The 21,958-nt window shown below is 40.0% G+C and overlaps 1 protein-coding gene across 6 annotated transcripts; it reads left to right on the top strand.

Moving 5' to 3' along the window:
• The first annotated feature begins 134 nt into the window (after window positions 1-134).
• LOC108016945 (uncharacterized) lies at window positions 135-21,424 on the top strand. Of its 6 annotated transcripts, none has more exons than XM_036820541.3 (7): window positions 156-400; window positions 9,498-9,581; window positions 17,567-17,661; window positions 18,003-18,492; window positions 19,464-20,013; window positions 20,469-20,642; window positions 20,705-21,424. In XM_036820541.3, the coding sequence occupies exons 3-7, from the start codon at window positions 17,610-17,612 to the stop codon at window positions 20,834-20,836; spliced, it is 1,398 nt and encodes a 465-aa protein (XP_036676436.2). In that variant the 5' UTR covers window positions 156-400; window positions 9,498-9,581; window positions 17,567-17,609; the 3' UTR covers window positions 20,837-21,424. The 6 variants fall into 6 exon arrangements, with proteins under 6 accessions (XP_016939365.3, XP_036676436.2, XP_036676438.2 ...); XM_036820543.3 differs by having other exon boundaries at window positions 20,726-21,424; XM_036820542.3 differs by having other exon boundaries at window positions 157-400; window positions 20,469-20,648; window positions 20,726-21,424.
• The last annotated feature ends 534 nt before the right edge of the window (window positions 21,425-21,958 follow it).

Raw genomic sequence — 21,958 nt, forward strand, 5'->3', positions numbered from 1 at the left:
TAAAGCAACTACGATTTAAAAACGAAAAAACGTAAAACCTATATTTGCTGGTTCGAGTCCCGGATAGATATTTCCAAGTGGTATTTTTTTGGTATATTTTTTGTGAGCCCCTTACTTTGTTGGGGGCATTTTTCTGACATATTTGAACGGCCCGCCGACGGTTAAACATAACGTTCGTGAATTTCGACTCGAAAAGCGGGTTTCTCGTGCGCGCTCTTCTTTTTTTTAACGTGTTTGTGTTGTGTGTGTTTGGCGTGCGGCTAACTTTGTTGTCGTTCTTCTGGTGTTGTTGTTGCCTTTGGTAACAACGTGCGACGCGCGCCTTAATAAACAAAAAGAAATATTACGTTTATCACATGCAATTTGTTTGGAAACCAAATGTATAACTAAATTCTAAAAGGTTTGTTTAAAACTTACTTACATTCTTTAGTTAGCTAGCTGGATTTATTTTGTTTCTATTTGTTTTTTTTTTGGTAGTTCAGGGATACACATACACAGCAAGGGTGTGTTTTCCTGCGTGTGGGTGTGCTTTGTGCTTGTGTGTGTGTGTGTGTGTGTTTTGAACCTGTCTCTTTTCTTGGCTAAAAATCAATAAAATAAAGCAAAAGTCGACAACAAACAAACGCTGCAGGTCCTTTTGTATCCGTGTGAGTGCTTGTGCATATGTGTGGGCTCTTTGGCAAACAGTTAAACAATTGCCTTTTCTCTCAGTGAGCAGCTGCAATAACTAAGTAAATAAAAGACCGTTAAACGAGGCTCACTTAGTTAGTCGAGCATGGCCAAAAAGCCAAAAGCCCGAGTTGCCAATTGCCAATTAGAAGCCCAAAACAAACGAAAATACAGTGAGGCACGGCTAACGGTAATTAGGCGATTACCCCCCTGTAAATTGCACCTGTATTAACCGTTCGTTTTACAAACATTTCCTGTTTCAAGTGGCCAAGTTAATAGCCGTTTTTAGGTACCTAATTGTATTCGATTTTTTGAATTTTCCTCATAACTACTAATCCTAAATTGATTACCTCTGATCAGATTCGGTTTTAATTAGTAACTTAGTAATTAGTAAGTTATTTCTTAATTTTAACAAACATGTTTGGTTAACATATCCTGTAAAATTTGTATAACTTCAATAACTATTTAGAGTTATTTTCTCATGTTTAACTAATAACTCATAAGGACTACCAGCTTATGAAAGAAACGATTTAAAAATCCTCAATAATTGTACATTTACATTCCGTATACTGTCGCTTTTGTAACCTTTTTGATATTATTGGAGGATTTAGTAAATAAATAAAATTGATTACAAAATAGACCTGAAATGAAGTTCATTTACTCGAATCTGTAATCTCGTGTTCCGGAAATGTCCGAATTCCTTCGATGCCTTTTCACATTTCAACGAAATCCCCAGTATGACTAATAGCACTACTGTTTACACTTGCTAGCCCTTAAATGGGACAAAAAATGGGTGTTATACCCATTATTAATTAAAATTAACAATAATATTTTAGTACCCAAAAATAAAGGTTTGCTATACTTCTTTTTTCTTTTCATTGATCACCCAATATCATACTATCTTTTAACCGCTGGATAGCCAACTGTAGTTGGCTGCACTTTGGTGTTAAGTGATCTATGATAAAGCGAGTTAACCCCATAGAAAAAGCCTCGAAACAGTAATCGCAAGACCCCATATTAATAGTAATGGCGATTTTATCTCCCCGCTCGCCGTTTGGTATTATTTTCTTTACAGTTAGCGAGCAGCTTACTGTTTTCATACTTTTTAATGCCTTTCTTAACTGGATTGGCAATTGCTGGCTGTATATTAAATCATTTACACTTTGCCAGCTGCCATGCACTGATTCTGATTCCCCCTTTGTCTTTTGTTGCCTCTTTCTTTTTGTCTACTTGAACATACGTACATACGTACCTACATTTATAAATAGTATTTTGTATTTTTATCAGTTCTGGCTTTATCTAATCGAAGGAGGATTCCTATAGGACGGATGACTCACGTCGGCATACAATATTGTTGCCTTTTTCACATTTATATATCAAGTGCAGTTCGGCTCTGGCTGTCAAGTCCAAGTGCAGCCTCAATTGGCTGATTAACATTTTTGTTGTTTCGCTGGACTCTAGTGCCTACCTGCCTATATCTATGCCCCTCTCTTGCCACACCGCCCAAAGCCTCTATTTCACCCCGCTTGTCTACAGAACTTTAAGTCGTTAAACCAGTTTATGACTGGCCGGGCATAGAGGCCATACGTTAAGTAAGTAGAATCAACAGACTCTGAATCAGCTGCGGATCTTACGGCCACAGCTACTGTGGCTGAGTTGATTACCTGTAAACGCGAGAGCAGAGGTGTATTGGCCAGAAGAAGAGAGTGTGTTATTATACAAAAGTATAACCCCTTAATATCTCAGGATCTGTTAGAGCTAGAGATATGAAATTTGGTATGCAAGTTTGCGTTTGTGTAAGGATTCATACATTTTCGAAATCGCTTGATTCAGGATCACCTTCATCAACATGAACACATTTTAGCGTGCCACATTATCTTTATTTTAAGTGTTTCCTGACTGCTTAATCTTTAACAACAATGTATTAAGAGCTTACATATTTGAGGCTTTATAGGCAATTTTAAAGAATTAAATATCAAGGGGTATCTTTTAGTTTTAAAGCTGAAACGAAGCGTTCTTAATAGCATTTTCTTTGTTACGGTGGGGGCCTGGGAAAGAGCGGAAGAGAAAGGGGTGAAACACAGTGGGGAGTATTAACTTTTATGGTTGGGGGAAGCGTGCCAGTGGCTGCAACTTCCTCATATGTACGTTAACTGAGCGGCGGCCATAATCGTTTTTTACAAAACTAATTTAAATTAAATATTCAAGGCGGGACAGAGTGCGTTATATGGTCACGCCTCTATTTTGGTATTTGAAATCATGGAACCTGGTTTTCGCCCTTTTTTGCCAGATGTCTTACCCCTTGGTTCTAGGCCCTGAAAAATCATATTCAAATTTGGGCCAATGCCAGATCGGAGGGAATTTAGTTAACTGAAATAATTGACCAGAAACAACGAACATAACGATGATTAAACATTGAGTGATCAATGAGGCAAGTGAATTGCCGGCGGCGAGGATGGAAGCTTCACTTTGAGTCTCGAATTTCAAGTCTTCAACAGCTGCGCCCCATATTTACCTCTCTTGGGCCTGAGTTTTTTTTTTGTATTGTTTGCCTAGTGGTTTATTTGAACGCTGGTTAATTTCACACTTCCTTGTTGGCTCGACTTTGAACTTGGCATCTTCTTGAAGATCGTGGGCCTTTTGACCTTCCCGGTTCTCTAGGATCGATCCAAGGTCGCCTGTTCACCCGATGACCCAAAAATACCGCCGCACAATGGTCGACTTCCACGCAACAAAACATATCTCATCGCATCAAAGTGGAAAAATGAAGAGAAATAATGTAAACAACTTAAATATTCAACGGATTGCAAATGCAGCCACAATGGTGATAGTTTAGTTTATTGAACGCACAATAGGCTGAATGGAGCATGAACAAATGTTTAGCCAATTCGGAAATTGTGTCAGCAATAACATCATTCAAATTCACGTGCCAAATGGCCCGGAATCAATACGTAATATTGCCCATTATCGGATATAATATACTAAAATAATAATAAAACTCATAGGATCAAATTAATTACCATAAAGGGAATACAAAGTGTCCACTGAGAACTAAATAATTAGATAACCCTTATTTCATAAATTATAATAGAACTTAAAGGTAACTGTTTTGGTATAGCGGATGGCCAAGATGTATGTATGTACCACAGCTTGGCCCTTTTGGCCAAATTGCTTTCGACCCTTTTTGTGGGAAGACAATGTCAATGACGACTTTTTTCTAGTTTTCGACCAACGATGACGGAGCCGATCGCAAATGACTCGTCTTTCGGATGCCAAAAAATTTATGAACATCATTATGGGAACGTCGGTGCCTTGAGATTCAGATTTAGATGCAGATGCAGATGCAAATGCCGTTGCAGTTGCAGTTAAACAATTTCATTGTCGTTGGTGCATTCATATATTTTTGCATTTTTTATTGGATTTTATTCATTTACGCTTTTTGCCGCCTTTTGTGGTTGTAGACAAAAATGGGATTTGGGTGTCTTCACCGAGGGCCCTCCGATATCGATTGTGCCGCATAAATTACACGCTTTGTCACCTCGATTCGATTACAAATTTATGCAAATCGCGCTTTAATTTATTTAACAGCCACGATCCATCGATGATGGCAATTCAAGTGCGAAACCAGTGGGTGGGTATATAATACTAGAGCTATACTATATGGTCAATACTATTTAACTGTGATGTCACCGCCGCCGCATTCCGGGGCAATACAGTGGAGCACCGTTTTGGGTTACAAAAGCCGATCGAAAGCACCGTTCACATGCAAAAATGCAACAATAAATAAAGAGAGGAAAATAATGCACAGTGCGAAATAAAGTTCACTTTGCGAATGCCAATAAATGAAACAATTTCAACAGTTTGAATGGTTTTGGAGCACTTTATTGGCACTTTAGCAGAACATATGTAGATTTATGTAATTATAGATAAATATATTTTATTTAAGTTTATAAATGAAGTTGGAAAGGAAATATAGGTCATTTAAACTAAAAATGTATATTTATTTGATTTAATGAAAATATCCAACTACAATAGAAGTAGAAGAGCCCTACGAAGCAACAATATTTTATAGAAAAGTGTAAAAAATATACCTTGTCTTAAAACTTTTTCTTCCTGTGCAGCTGAAATAATTAGCTCACATACGTTTTCCACTCTAAGCATTTAATGAGGCCTCTAAGCTATTGTCTGGCCCCTGTACATCCCATGGGCCCCGCAAACCTCGCAAAGCCCCTGGATGTTGTGTAATTTGTTGTTAAACTGTCAATTCAATTGACGTTACTCATACGACCCGTTGTGCAGCGGATGTTTAGCACAGCGAGGGCTCCCCTCTCTTTTTATTTAGCATTCCTACTTCTATGACAATCTATGGTCCCCACCGCCCGCTAACTAATTTCTGGTTCAACAAAAGCCATTTTTCAGGTCTGCAAATAAATGCGGAAAAGGTCTTGCAGCCCTCCCTAACTTTTGCTTTCGATGGATGTTGCATAAGAGATTTTCAATTTCAATTTCCAATTTTCACCGGCTTTAATCAAGCTGTTAAGACCCACTGGGGGATATTTTAATGTCGTTTTTCTTGCGTCTCTTTGGTGTTGTGCCATAAACTTCCCCTTATAAAATAGCTGGAGGCCAGCCAAGAGAATGTTAAGGAATATTCAACCAAACATCGAGCACATGAGAAAAATGAGTACGTTAAGGGAAAAGTATAACATCGTAATTAATATGGAAAATTGTACTTTTTTCTTAATGTTTTGCGTTATGTAAAGTATTTCGAGATATCCAACACCTCGAAATTTTCTCCTATTAAAATGCAGTCACAAGCGGAACGAGTGAATTGTCGCTCCAGCGACTTTTCTTGCCAAATGTCTCTGCATTTCCCATTTTCTCAACTGAGATTTGTATGTTCTTTTTTGCAAGGATCCGAATTAAGTCCTTGAGTATAAAATGCACAAGTAAAAAGGCCCTGTAATTAAGCAGTGATTAAAAAGGTCACTTTCTTTCTCGCCTTGATGATGCAATTTGTGTATGACTGGACTGCAGAATTATTATCACCTTCAACTGACATTTTTAATCTGGTCTTAAAGGTTTTTTGTGTATTTATTTGGTGAGTCACCGTCTTCGGATAAAAAACAAGCTTTTATATGAATTCTTTAACCACGGAAATACTTGAATATGTGTCATCTTTGGGCGTTAAATGATGTATTTTATAATACTTTCAATTAAATCGATACTAGAATGTTGCCCTCGTTGTCTGAGATATTTGTAGTTTTAATAGTTCAGATATGATGTATAGATTTTATAGATCTTATTTGGTATATGGATAGGTTAATCTTGAAGGGGAAACTCCTAATTTTTCTGTAAATACCAACGAGCTGGGCTACATTTCCTGTACCCTTTTAGCAGCAGTCATTCCCCTCTTCATATCCGCATCGGAAACGCCAAGAGGTGTATGTATAAAGACGCTGAAAAACAGGAACTGAGGTATCTCTCCTCTAATGATCGGACTGTGTGTTATATCGCCTTTCCTCCTCCAATTATCTATATTTAAAATCATGTAACGCATTATGACTTCATGATAGACATGAGATGGCAAATTGATTAAGCACAATTAATTGTAATTAATTACAAGGAGCCATTGCCATTATGTCACTCTATCCAATCAATTTGCCAACGTCTTTGACCAACCTTTCTTCTTGGCCCTTAACTCTGTTACATTTCTCACACAAAAGGAAATGGCTTTTTTTTCGAAGAGATCCATATTATATTGTTGTTAATTTGGTTCTCGGGCTGCCGTTTTGGGAAAGTGGCGCCGCCTGCTGGCCAAGTAGTGCAATTAGCCGAAAGTAAAAGTGGGCTGCACTGCGGGAAATCGGGGGTAAACATACCATATACAGCATATACCTATTGTCTGAAACGGTAGCGAGTGGAAAGGTTTTCCCCAAGCCCATTTGAATGGTAGACATGTGGAGATGCAATGATTTCGGATCGCTTTGGTTCGGTTTCGTTGTATCTACATATGTATGGATACTATGTATGTAGCTATGGATATATCTTTCCACATTTGAGGCTCGCGTGCAATCATCAATAACCAGATTTCAATGCCAAGACCTCTTGCAGCCCCCCGAAAGTCATTAACATTAGTCAAAATGAAAGTTTTCCCAGCGGACAATAGTCACCTTGAGAACTTTACACCCGAAAGAATATTTAGCCATAGAATGGATATGGATTCCATTTGCGAGAGTTATATGTACTTAGAAATTCCATTGTTTTAGCCATTTTATTTATGCCTACTGAAAGTTCTTTATAAATAAAAAAAATCTTTATTATTGAAAATCATATTATATATACTAATATTATGTTTTTATATTAACATTTTTTTTCTTTTAACTTAAAGAGGTATTAAAATTTAATATTTTACCATAAGCCACATCTGCTTTATAATTAAGTTTTATTTATCCATTGTATGTAAATATAAACATGTAATTTGTAATATATTTTAGCGCAATTACGTGCTTTTTCTGAGATTCAAGCGATATTCTTGATATCAGAACACGTCCGAAAAGGGTCCAACGTAGAACGCAGTAAATCAAGAATTCTGGGGAGGGCGAGGTGTTTTTGGGGGCTGGGTCTGTGTGACGTCAAAGCCTTTTGTTTGCCACCTTCTACGTGATATATACGTGATTTATTCGCGAATAGAACGCGGCTACGAGACAGCCATTTGCATAACGAGGAAGGGAGGCGGAGGTGGTGGATGGCTGGATAGATGGTGGCCCAAACCACAATTATGCAATTTCCTGCCTGGCTCTAAGCACTTAATTATGGTTATTAAAAATTTGGCAAATAGTTTCTTCGCTCTTGTGCGCCCGATCATTTGCACATAGTTAGCTTGAAGCCAGACGCATGTGAAACATCGGAATTGGCCATATCATTATGGTTAAAATATATATGTATGTGCATTTGTGGTGGCTCGGATGTGGCGTGCCAGCTCTAAGTCAGATTTGCAAATCCGAAACGAGTTGAACGAACGACGGCAGCGATGCTTTGACCATCATCATTCGAGAGATGACAATCTGAAAAATTGGAAAACAGCGGGGGAAAAAATTTGAAGGCGTGAAGAGAAAGAGCTTATTTATAACCATCTCTGAAAGATTAGGAGCTCTTTAATGTCTTAATTTGTTTAGTTGGCAAATTGATTTAGCAAATCAATTAAAAGCTAAATAAATACAGCTTAATCATACGTTCCAAAAAGTGTTCAACCCTAAATAGATTAGTACCACCACTAACACCTTTAGGAACTGACATATGGCAGTATACATTGAACGTGAACTAAAATAATAAACCTAACCATTTCGGTCAGTTACTGTTTATACAGTTGGGGTTACCATTAGCCATTATTGTATTATTCACTTATCAAACCAGTCTAACGAATGAATTATTAAGGGCAAGATAGCTGGGAAACCGGGTTAATTCCTGGAGGGTTTCCCTTTTTAGGTCGAACCCCTTTAGCGGCTGGTCAAATAGCTTGGTGTAGTTGAGCCGAATCAATTCTATTGAATTCGAGTGGGCCCAGTCTCTCGGGCAAACCAACTGGCCGCCTTATCAAGCACCGGGAATCGGTGTCAGCTAATCGCACCCACAACGAACCGCTGACCCCAATAGAGGAGCACCACCCGACCAAAAACCACTTGGCCATGCCCACCGCGTCGTATGGAAATGGAAAACAGAAAACAAACCTAGAAGTCCAAACCAAAACAGAGAACGGAATAAGAAGCGCCAGTCCAAACATGGTCAACGGAATTGGTTTGTCACTTTCTCAGCCAGACCCAAAGAAACCCGAACGCGTCATATGGGTGCGCCCTTCAGAAAAGAAGAACACAGTGTTGGTCAACACAATAGTTGATAGCTATAAAAAATCTAAAATTCTAAGATTGTTTCTTCTTAAAACATATACAGAGGCGTTAACAAAAGAACGAAATAATATGATATGGTTTTGCAAAAAACATAAAAAATATTATATATCCTGTTTCCAAAAAAATCAATCAGAAAGTAACTGGACAATCTCTGAAGTATATTTTTTTAAATTAAAATACATTATTTAATATAAATACATATATACACAATGACATTTTAACCCCTGCTGTTGCAACGACGTCATTTGGTTTCAATGGGGTTCTGAACCCAACCCAAAGCAGTTTACGTTACACTCGAGCACGTTCTTATCGCAATTAATTGCCCCGCATTGCATAAGCAGCGCAAAATCTTAAAATAATAGCAAAACATAATCTCTTGACTGAGTCAGCCCAGTGGGTTATAATTGTAATTAGCCAAAGCCAAGGCAAGTCTTTGCTTTGATTAGCCAAAACCGACTTGGAGGCTGAAATTACACTACATTTGAAAGGGGTAGGGGTTAAGGGGGCCGATATCTGGCGGAGATCGGTGGGATCAGCCAGCCGGATCCGCAGTGGAGCGCAACTGAGTGTGTCCAAGTCAGCGGGGCATCCAAATCAGACCAAAGATCACCGAGGAATCTAGTATCTAGTCGTCCTTGAAGCCAACTCACTCCACAAATCATTTCAACGTAGGCCTAGAACTTCAAGTCGTTTTGAATATTATTCATAATCGTTGTAGAACTAGTCCAGAATACTTGTTTCCTTATATTTTCTAATGAAGTATTACCATTTCGGTACGGGAAATAACCGTTTATCACCATAAACGGGAAAAACCAAATTGTTTCAGTGGAGTAATATTAATTGCCTAGGTTACTACTCAATTGAAAAGCAATCTTTGGTGTCCATAAACCGTTTTAAACCTTTTTATTTATCCACTTGCAGTTGCACCTGAAACAAGAGGGAAGAAAGCCCAATATCAACGTGAGGAGTGAGGAAATCAAAGTAGGACCAACAACAACCACAATTGTGAGTACCACGGGGAAATGAAAATGAAAACAAACAATCTGAAAATCATATGCGGAGAGTCGCAGATGGGAATGGGAATGAGATTTCAGATTTTTGTGACCATATCCGGTTGCCAGTCGGCAGTTGCAATTGCATTTGCAGCCTCCATCAAAGCATCAAAACAATAGGGAAAAAAACGAGAGACGAAAAGCGGAGCGAACTGAAAACGCAACTTGGTCTTTCAGGGCTCATGAATATCGCATCTTGGCATTCGCCATTGTGGCCATTTTTTTTTTTTGGGTGGGAGGAGATATCTAAGGGAAGTTGCGTAAAACGATGATATATTCACAATAGATCGGGGTGATAGGACCGGTCGACTGATGATGGGGAAATCAAAGCGATCAAAAGAGTTTCGTTTACCGTTTTTTTTGAGACTGGCAATTATGAAATGAAGAACTTCAACCTCAAACTATTTAGTCAATCTAAAACTATTACTACTATTTTTATTCATGTATTTAAATGTTACTAGCATAAAGAATTTGTGTAGTTTTAGTCTTAAAATTTTAAACTAAGCCATGAATTCTGTAATTTGTTATATATTATCATATCTATGTGTATAAGTATATAATCGTTAAGCTTAAATGTACTTAATTTAAGTGTTGTTCTTATCTAAATTAAGTGCTGCTTTATAATGTTGTATTAGTAGTTTGTGAGCTTTAAAATGCATACATATACTGAAGATTTTAAACACTGTTCACTAATAACAATAATCCACCTGAACAGCTGTCAAACACTGGATTTTACAATCCCACCCAAAAACCCGAAAACCCAAGATCAAGTAGGCTGTGCCTTTTCCGAGTCAAATGTCAACTGGTTTGAGCTCAAGTCAAATCATTTTGGTATACCTTCTTAGCAAGACTGCACATAATACCGTTTGAAAATAAAATTCCAACCAAGATGCCGAATAAAAAATTTCCAAAAATGTCGCAGGCGCAACTAAAACTTTTGATAAAGAAACAAAATCAGAATATTGAAAAGCCCATGATAATTCTTCAGCCGCCGAGGTATATACAGCAGCCGCCGGTAAGGGAGTTCAGCCGAGGAACGAATTCGGTTTCCCCCAAGAAGCAGACCAAAACGGAGGTTCGCCCTGTATCTCCAACTCAGAACATTGGAAGGCCTATACCTATTCTTCAGCCGCTGTGGCACAAACAACAGTCGCCGGTTATGGAGTTCAATCGGGGATCGAATCCGGTTTCCCCCAAAAAGCAGACCAAAACGGAGGCTCGTCCTGTAACTCCAATTCAGAATATTGGAATGCCTATGACTATTCTTCAGCCGTCGTGGTATATACAGCAGCCGCCGACTATGGAGTTCAATCGGGGATCGAATCCGGTTTCCCCCAAGAAGCAGACTTACCCGGAGTTTCGTCCCGTAACTCCAACTCAGAATATTGAAATGCCCATGACAATTCTTCATCCGCTGCAGTATATACAGCAGCCGCCGCCGATTATGGAGTTCAACCGGGGTTCGAATCCGGTTTCCCCCAAGAAGCAGACTTTTCCGAAGGTTCGTCCCGTCACTCCAACTCAGAATTTTGAAAAGCCCATCACAGCACTTCAGCTGCCGAGGTCTATACAGCAGCCGCCGGTTATGGAGTTCTATCAGGGAACGAGTTGGGTTTCCCCCAAGAAGCAGGGTAAGCCGAAGGTTCCTCCTGAAACTCCAACTCCTGGCACAACAGGAAAACGGCAGCAGAACGGTGATATGATGGTGCTGGTGCCGATGAAAGAGGAGCCGCTACAGATGATGCAGGTGGCTCAGTCCCTGCAAGAGGTTCTTTGGCAGGATGATGCCAAGCAAAGGGAACAGAACCCGGAGAATGATGCCAAGCAAAAGAAACGGAACACGAAGAATGATGGCAAGCAAAAGAAACAGAACCGGAAGAATGATGCCAAAGAAAAGAAACAGAAGCTGGAGAATGATGCCAAGCAGGGAGAACAGAACCTGGAGGATGATGGCAAGCAGGGCTCCGAAAAGCAAGTTAAGCGCACGAAGCGTACACATAACAAAGACCGTGGTAAGGATCGTAAGAATGGGCAGAACACTCGTCTGAATCAGGAGCAAGCTGCTAACGAGGACTCATCTGGGTACCAGCAGCTTTTTGGATCCTTTAGCTCTTCTTTGTCATCATCAACAACCACATCGTCATCGTCATCTGCCTCGAGCAATGGTCCAAAAGCGGTCGTAACCCTTGCCAATTTTCCGAGCCTCGAGACATTGCAGAAAACCGCCTGGAGTTTCTTTTTCCATCCCGAACTTAAACCGGTTGATACTCCGCCCACAACACAAGGGGATTCGAATTCGATTCCCCTCCAACCTCCGCCCTTGGATCTGAGGGCCCTCAACTTGGCCTTTGAAACCTTAGCTGTTTGGGATCTTTGGAATAAGGAGCCCCTAGCCGAGGAGTCCAGCCGACCGCGACCGAAAGGCAGCATCTTCGATGAATATATAACGCCCAATTTTAAGCTGACTCGGGAGCAGAAGCTTCGCCTGCAGGCGGTCGTCTCGCAGGAGGATATTCCGCTGGAGGAGGCCCTCATGGCCGTTATCCAGGATCTGCACAAGGAGCGACTGGCTCGGGATGCAGCAGCATCACCAGCGGCACCTGAATATCCCACCAACATTCAGGGATATCCGGTTAAGTCTTCATATTCGCCGGACAGTACTCATCAATCTCAGCCGGAACACGGATACGATTCGCAGCCGGCAAATGGTTACTACCCGCAGCCGACAAATGATTACTACTCGCACCCGGTAAATGGTTACTACTGGCAGCCGGGAGACGGTTACTACTTGCAGCCGGGAAACGGCTACGGCTACCAACCCCAACCGGGATATGGCTATGATCCCAATACCGATTCTCAACCGATGATGGACACCAGGAAGGCGGTGCCCATGCCACCGGATCTTAGCCGTCCGCCGCCGGGTTATCCGATGCATCCACAGCCGGTCTATCCGATGCATCCGCAGCCTGGCTATCCGATGCAGCACCAGCCTGGCTATCCGATGCAGCACCAGCCTGGCTATCCGATGCAGCACCAGCCTGGCTATCCGATGCAACAGCAGCCTGGCTATCCGATGCAGCAGCCTGGCTATCCGATGCAGCACCAGCCTGGCTATCCGATGCAGCAGCAACCTGGCTATCCAATGCAGCAGCAACCTGGCTATCCCATGGAACATCAGCCTGGCTATCCGATGCAGCAGCCTGGCTATCCGATGCAGCACCAGCCTGGCTATCCAATGCAGCAGCAACCTGGCTATCCCATGGAACATCAGCCTAGCTATCCGATGCAGCAGCCTGGCTATCCGATGCAGCAGCAGCCGGGCTATCCGATGCAGCAACAGCCTGGCTATCCCATGGCGGAACAGAAGTCGGATGGTACACCACAGGATCCTAAGCGTCCTCAGGACAATGATTTCGTGTCGGGCTTCATCAGGGACTTCTTGCCGGACATCCTAGCGGCACCTGACTTCAACGCCAGCAACTCGAATCGCTCCAGCCCTTCGAGCCGCGGCAGCATGCTGTGAATAGCCGGCGGGGAAATAGGAATACTGTAGCATATATATCATTGATACTAGTCCCCCATTGACGGGTTTTATAATGTAGAAGAAAAACAGAACTTGTATACTGCAGTATATTTCATTTTTCATCTATGTATGTTATAATAAACAAACATTTGTGATGTAACAAGCTAATATTATAAGTTCCTTATTTGTAGTACCAAGATAATTTTAGATCTGTTTAAGAAAAGTTTTTTTCTTTATTTAGCTTAAGCTCTCAACTAGATGAAAAACAAATGAGTTATCTTTTAAATGTATAGGAAAGCCATCAAATTTCACTTTTTATCCAGCTCGAAACGAAGAAGAAAGTATGCGAAAAAAGATAAAGAAAAAACGAGCATCTTACCAACAATTGAAATGGAGGAAAAAACAACTTGTCAGCTTCAATTGTTTGGCAGACAGTTTCGTTTTCTAATATTACCAAACCAATGCCAACAAAAGGGTTTTTTCGGCCAAGTCTCTTGGCGGAAATCAAATTAGATGAGTTGCCTATGGAGTGTTTCAAGAAATTAAATATTGTAAAGTGTAAAAATATTATTTGTCATCTGAATTAAGGTTTGTAAAACGGTCGGTTTGGGAAACATCGACGTAACATCGATAGTTTCAACAATTTTTACAACATGGTGGTATTTTAAATGTTAAGGTTCGACGCCGCTTTCATTTAATTGCGTTTACACTTAGATAGATTTATTTTCTATAAGTATTACTACGATTTTCGATAGTATCGATAATATCGATAGAGACCACCATCGATAGTCAAAATTATGGATCGATGTTTTCCCAACCCTAATCTGAGTGATTGTTTTTTAGTCATCATATCAGCAAATGCTTTCTAATTAACCACATTAGATAAGGCCTGTCAAAATGCGTTAAATAAATTAAGCAAATCAATTAATATATCGCATTACTTATGATATTATCGCAGACACATAAAACCATTTATCAAAGAAAGCCAGCTGGTCATTGAACGCGTTCGATTAATTCGATTTCAAATTATAAAAGTAAGTGTAATAATTTGATTGAGATACCAACATACAATTAATTACTTTTCTGATTAATAACACGTTTATAGTTTTAGCTGTTTCTTTTTTATAAATGCAGAAATAGGCAATACCATTTCTAAAACCATCTGATCCAGGTAACCACAATTGTTTTGCAGTTGTGACACGCACGTTACTTGCTGGTGACCCCGATCTAGAGGCATTTTGTTTGTCGTATGCTGGGCGCATGAAAATGAAATTTCACTTTGTTCTGCGAAGTGAGGGAGCCTTCACTTTCGATTTGCATACCGAAAATGAAGTTATTTGTTAGACAAGTGGGTCTGGGTAGACTGGGGAAGACAAAGAAAAGCCCTCAGCCCCCGAAAGAAAAGAAATTTAGGAAAATGGCAGGTTACAGCCAGTTAAATGGGTTTCCACTGTGCCGAAAGTAACAATTACTTGACGTTGTGGCGGCATTTTGCTAATTTCAATAAATATATTTATTTATCCACAATGGAAGGCACTTAAACTCAAAATGGATGAGATCACCTGGCTCATCTTCTTTTTATTCAGTTACGAACTACACATTGTTCTTAGCCCCAAAACACTTTTAACTTGTTTTACCTTTTCGAGCAAACTAATTATAAATGCCATATTTAACATTAAATTCAATTAAATTCCTATTATTGAGTCTGATTTGAAATTAGAATGTACGCATTTGGATTTATAACAATCGAGGCACTTAAGTAATAATTGTTGAGCGGGAATCCAGTTTTTAGTTTGGCGTGCCGCGAATAGAAAGTGAGCGTGAACTTTCCCACCCACTTTTCCAGAGCCGCCCACCGCCCCTCTGAGCCCCGCCCCCTGCATATAATTATTGCACTTTGCCTTTTCAATTTCGCCTTTGTCGCCTGCACTTGAAGGTTGCCTTGTTTTTATTTTCTTTAATTTTTGTTGTGTTCTCCCTCTGAGGTTTTTTATTTCAGCAGGGTACTTTCGCTTTGCTTTGAGCTTTGTCAAGAATTAAAAAACTAATTATACCATTAACTCTTGCCAATACAAATATTTGGTTAATATTTAAATTTTATTATGTTCCCAACCGCATAAAACCATTTACCATAGTTCTAAAATAATAACACAGTGCCCAACCCCATCGATTATAACTTAAGTGACTGAGCTATTATATCGAACTGGTTTTATTATAAGTTTGCGTCTATTCAGAGCACTAGTCAGTCCAGTTAGTCCATATTAAATATGAGAATTTAACAAGCGATTGAGTTATGAATGCCTCTGAATGTCATGATACAAAGTCTAAATATAATCTCTATAAAATAAAAACCATTTGCAAGGGTATCTGATGAAGAGGCCAGGCAAATAGGTATTTCCCTGGGTGTTTTCTTTGTGGCAGGGCTTAATTGCAATGTGGAGGCACTTGCTCCAGTTTTGCGGGCATATGAAAGTGCATTTGGTTTTTCTCCTCCGTTTTCTTTGCCTTTGTGGTATTATGAAATGGTCTGCATACAGGGCCCAGGGCCTTGAGTCCGATTCCAAAATGCGTCCATACAGCAGTGCTCCCAAAAATAGTAACAGTGGAGATTTCTGTCATTATTTTAAAATGATTATCTCAAAAAGGAAATATAAAAGAAACAATTTTAAATTTATTTAATTTTTATTCGACCTGAAATCTATTTGTGTTGGACGATTAAGGAGCTAACTGTTTAGAATCTTATTAAACAATAAGAAAAGGTATGACTTTAAAGCCCTAAAGACGACTAATATTTTGAACCGACCTGTAGATGCGGTGCATCTGCATTTTCCCGGCTGCTGGGTAAATTGTTTAACGATGCTGATGAGATTTGCATAGCATACCATTCTTCCCCTGGGCCTGGGCCTGAAGCCCAGTCTGGTATGGATGTCATTCGTTATGGTTCGCAGAACCTCTCCATTTGCCTGGCTTTGTTTACAATAAATCCGGCGGGCTTTAAACAATTGCTGTTTTGTTTTATGGCCCCGTCGAATTACCATGGAGCATAAAAAACATAAAGCCGTCGGCCAAATGCTTTTTGTGACCTTTAACGCCTGATGCCGTCATGTCAACTACTATCTACTTATGTATCTGGTTGTGTGCCAAGTGGCGTATGCGTAATACTGCAGGTGAACTTTCATCAGTTCATTTCTAGATATACCCATTTCCAACGTATGTATCTTATCGGTTGAAGAGAACACAACTCAAACAAGACAATTAACCCAAATAAATGGGTAAAATACGTTTAACAAATTCTCTGTTCTCGGTTCTATGTTCTCGTTTTTAGCACAAGCAAATGTACGTGCCGCACAAATGCGAATTAGGCCGGGCTTCAAATTGTGGTTTTCGGCTCTTGGAATTGCCAAAGTTTGTGTATCCCAAAAGAAACAAAAACAACATGAAAACCAGCAGCTAAAACTTAATTTGTATTTATTTGCCCAAAATTGGAATGCTAATTTTTGCTTTGTCAAGTACCTGGTATTCATGTATGGGGTATATTCGACATTAAAGAAATGAGGAAATCCCATAAATTACCTTATAATTTGAAGGTATTTATAAAGTATGAAATGTACCCCTCACATGTCTCTGATAGAGTTATAAAAACACTTCAAGTTTTCAAAATGCTAAATGTCTGGATTGCTTGCCAGTTTATTATAATATTTATTTGCTGGCTGAGTATCGCAATGTCGGCACCATTCAATCGTTGTTTGCCGGCTTTGTTTGTACTGCCAGTTGGCCAGAACAAAGCGGCAAAACAATTAAGAGCAAGCACGAGAGGGCCGAGGAGGTGGCCCATACAGTCAGAGCCATTTAAGACAGTTACATCTTTTTTTTTGCGTGGGCAGAAACTCGAAATGAAATTAACAAACAAGAAAAAGGGATGGGCCGGCTGAAAATAATCATTCGAAGATGCGACTGAAGAAGGCTCTTTTGTTTATGACACAAGTCGTCGACCTTCGGTGGGTGGGTACACAGAAAAAAAAAGTACATTAAATCATACTAAATTTCATAATGATATCCAGTCTCTAGAGACTTTGAATTTTTATTATTGATTTGGCATAGGTATCAAGAACCACATTTATTAAAAAGATGTGAAGTGGCTCACAGTTATAATTGCCAAGGGATCTTACAGTTTATCCGCTTTTTGTTTTCTGTGTAGGCCGTAGGATGAGTATGGGGCACCCAGAAATGCCCCAAAAAGGCAACCACTCCGGGGACCGGCGACTAAACCCGTTTCTCAGAATATAAAACGTATTTCGAAAACGCGATTTCGATGACTTCATCGAAACAAGCTAACAACACACATACTTAATGCCAATTGTTTCCACGGTTCCACTGACTCATCCTCACCCACTCTTTCTCCCCATCTCTTCCAGCGTTTGGGAGCAGTTGTCGCAAGATCACACAACGGGACGCATCATGACTTTCTACTGGTGGTCACACTGGTTCTGGATAACCCTGATCCTCAGTGGTAAGTAGTAGTTGCAATACACCCAAGTGGATTTAGGATCTTATCGATTAGAAATGGATTGTAAAAAAGGATATTACTTATTTTAATTTTTTTGAAAATTAAAATACATCCATAACTAATTTTTTATCGATCATTGAAAAGCGCTTTACTTATATTATATCCCGTTTTTGGGCCCTTATTTTATAGTACTCATAGATAAACCTTAACATTTTAATATAAACTTAATTTCGTTCTTAATGTATTTTAAAATTTTAAGTAAATTTTAATTGATTTCATTAATTTCCACATATAATATAACCTTGTCTCATTTCATTTAATTGATTTTATTAATTATCCCACAGTTAACTTGCTGTCCAGCCATGTCCACACATATCCCAGCCAGGAGGCGGAGTCGCAGCCCGTGCGAACCACCAAACTCTACCAGACGACGGTGACCCAGACGTGGGGCACAGCCACCCAGAGCAACATCATGGACCTGACCCACCGACCCACCACCAGCCGGCCGGTGGTGACCCCCAGTTATAATGGTGACCACCAACTGGCGCAGGTCGATGAGGTAGACCAGGCGATGGAGCTGCAAGAGGAGCAGCTGCCGCTCAACGATCGTGACCAGGAGCAGGATGAGAATTCGGATCCGGATCGGGAGCAGGAGCAGGAGCAGGATGAAGATCGGGAGCAGGAAGAGGCAGATCAAGATCCTGATCAAGATGCGGATGCGGATACCGAGGAAGCTGCCGCGAACGAGGAGCTGGCTCAGTTCGAGTTCAAGCGATCGGCGGACTTCACCTCCGAGCAGCTGAACAACTTTACGAATTTCAGCAGTAGCACTAGGTGAGTTTACCTATTTGGTTTTAGTTTTTTATTATTAAAAACAAGGAACAACGCTATAGTCGAGTACCTCGACTATCAGATACCCGTTACTCAAAGGGAAATGGCGATATGCAAGCAGCAAAGCGAGATTAAAATGCGCCACCTACCGGCGGTAGACAGATTTAAGCGTTATGGGCGTTAGAGTGGGCGTGGCAAATTTGTTTTTGGATCAATCGATAGGTATTGACGACACCAACACATTTCAGTTAAAATTTGTTATCTAGCATGCAAATTGTGGGCGTCACAGGTTTTCGCGGTTTGTGGGCGTTTAAGTGGGCGTGGCAAACTTTTTTTTAGGTCAATCGATAGGTATTGATGAGAACAATACATTTCATTTTCTATCTAGCATCAAAACTGTAGGAGTTTCAGTTTTGGGCGGTTTGTGGGCGTTAGAGTGGGCGTGGCAGTCTACTGAAACAAACTTGCGCTGCGTAAGAAGCTCAGGAATCTGTACGCCAAATCTCAATAGCCTAACTCTCATAGTTTCCGAGATCTCAGCGTTCATCCGGACAGACAGACGGTCAGACGGACAGACGGACAGACGGACAGACGGACATGGCTAGATCGACTCGGCTAGTGATCCTGATCAAGAATATATATACTTTATGGGGTCGGAAACGCTTCCTTCTGCCTGTTACATACTTTCCGACGAATCTAGTATACCCTTTTACTCTACGAGTAACGGGTATAATTATATTAAATAATTCTTTTTTTTTTATTTCAATGACAATTTTTCTTTTCTCAGATATATTTTGGTATTTCTAAATGTAGCTTAGTCTTTATACCAAATTTCTAAAATTATTTCAAACTTTTTTTTAATGCCCATCTATTGGAATGTATTAAAATATCTGTGTATTTTTTATAATTTCTATTAATATATGTACATATATAATTTAATATAATATTATAATAAATATATGTTTTTCATTCAGTACAAATGGCAGCAGCAGTAGCACCACCACAACAAAACCTGTTGCGATCAGCAGCAGCAGTCCGGCCACAACAACAACGACAACCAGCACCACCACCACAAGGGCGGTGGCAGGATCAACAACAACACCAAGATCCGGAGGCAGTGCATCCACATCCACGGTGGCTGGTTCGGCGGCCACTCCATCGACGCCCAAGATCAATACGGAGTGGCTGTCCGACGAGCTCCTGGCGGGTGCGGCTGGTGGAGCGGGGTCAGGGGTCACGGCCGAGGGCGAGGGCGAGAAGGCCCCATTCACCCTGGAAAACGCCAACAAGGAGGATGAACTCAGACGGGCCGAGAGCGAGCACAGATCGCGCAAATCCAAGGTCCTATCCGCGGAGTACAAGCACATAAATCGCTACATCAACTTCTCCAGCGACACCAAGAGCCTCCTGACCAGGTCCGCCTCCGCGGCGCCCAGTGTGGCGGGGGGCGTGCCTGGATCCGGGTTCTACGATGGAACCATCGGCGACGAGGGCAACATCTCATCCGAGGCCCTGGCCATTCAGGTGGGTGGAATCCTTAAACAACTTATACTTATTATAGCTTAAGCATCTTATTTCGAAACTCACTGTTTTTCAAGCTATTGACCTTTCAATCTACTGATTTATATTAAATGTTATACAACTATTCCCCGAGTAATATAATTTTTTACTCAAAATAAATTTATTTAAATAAAAAATTATAAGAAGTCAAAAGAGATTAAGATATCATTTTCTCCAATACAAAATCAAAGAATTGGTATATATCCATTTTTTTTTAATTTATGTTTATCAACATTGTTAGTATATAATATAATTTTCTAATCAAAATATCTTTACCTATATAAAAAGTTATAGATATTAAAAAGGAAAATTAAGGTTTTATCTTTTTTTTTTAAATAATAAAGAAATTATATTTCCTATACTTATATTTAAATTATTTTGGTAATTATAATAAATGAAACCACTGTTTCTTCTTTCAGCGAACTTATTTCCTGGATGCGGGTGCCATTTCGGCGATTTGCTTCACTGTCTTCGGTGTCTGCTGCACAGTGGGCACCATCGGCATCGTCCTGTACCGCCGACGGTATCTGAACAAGCCGCAGGCCCTCAGCGAACCGGACTCGAGTGTCTACATCGACGACAGCACCATGCGGGTGAGTGTAAGGATTCGTTCACCAATGGCCCTGGGCACCTGAGTTTCCTATGCACTGAATAGTTCTCCCTCTTGATTTTGCAGGACAACTCGGATGAGATGTACAGCCTGGACAACGACTCGTTTCTCAACTCGCTGGAGGCGATGACAATACAAAACTACTGGACGGATACGGTCAAACATACAAAGCTTTAATTTCCGGCCCCTCCCGTTGGAAGTACCCCCTCCGCGTAACGTTTATTCGTTTTTAGTTCCGTTTTCGTTTCGATTTCGATTCGTTCTTTCAATGGAATCCCATTCCTGATTTACAACCAGACATCATAATCATTAAGTAGCATAGAGTTTAAGCGTGTGTGTATGTATTTACTAATGTTAGGCAACCAAACGAGCAACTAGTTTAAGCCCAAACTACCAAAATTATGTTTAGTGTACGTGTAGATCCTAAGTGCGCAATGTTTTTTGTTGGTCTTGGCTGTTAATTTAAGCCTCCTTTTAACCACTCTACCCGATTTACTTCCCGATCCCTGCTCTCTTGACAAACCCTTTTGTACTCGTATCTGTTAGTTAATTATTAAACCTTATTTATATTGTTGACTATTTTATCGAACCCGCGCCCCTTCCAAGCCTAATTTTAAAACGCCTATTTATTAAGTTTCCAACCTTATGTGTGTCCAACAATTAAACGCAATCATTCCTTCCAGTTTAGCCTATAGAGCAACTTTACACTGTAATTACTGTATTTAAAGCGAAGCAAGCAAACAACAATTAAAAGAAAACGTCACACATACACATCGGTGTTGCTAGAGTTTTAGAGAAAATAAACAGTTTCAAGGAGAAAAATATTAATAGAATTTAATTCGTTGTTGAAAGGAATTTGTTTCGATGGGAAAACTGAACAAATGATTGACTTACAATATGAAAACAACCTATTATCACCGAAATTCTGGCAACACTGCATTCAATTGTTTCAATATAATCATATATATCAAAGAAGTATAAGCTAACGAAGAACAAGAAAACTGTTTACTGCCACACAATCCTTGTCAATTTTGCTCATCGAACTTTTATACACCACTTGTACTTGTATTATCCGTTCGAATGTTGCAAATATTAAACGAAAAACAAAACCCAGATGATGGTACATTAATCATTAAATGCTAAACTGAAATGATTCGAAAAACTGTTATCCATTGGCGTGGCCATATCGCTGGGAAATGTTGAAAGGTAATGATAAAGGTAAGAATGGTAAACCAAATACTATAAAATATATTAAAATAGTCTCAAAGACGGTTACAGATGTTAAAGGATTTTCAAATT

The sequence above is a fragment of the Drosophila suzukii genome, chromosome X (assembly GCF_043229965.1).
Source record: "Drosophila suzukii chromosome X, CBGP_Dsuzu_IsoJpt1.0, whole genome shotgun sequence".
NCBI lineage: Eukaryota > Metazoa > Arthropoda > Insecta > Diptera > Drosophilidae > Drosophila > Drosophila suzukii.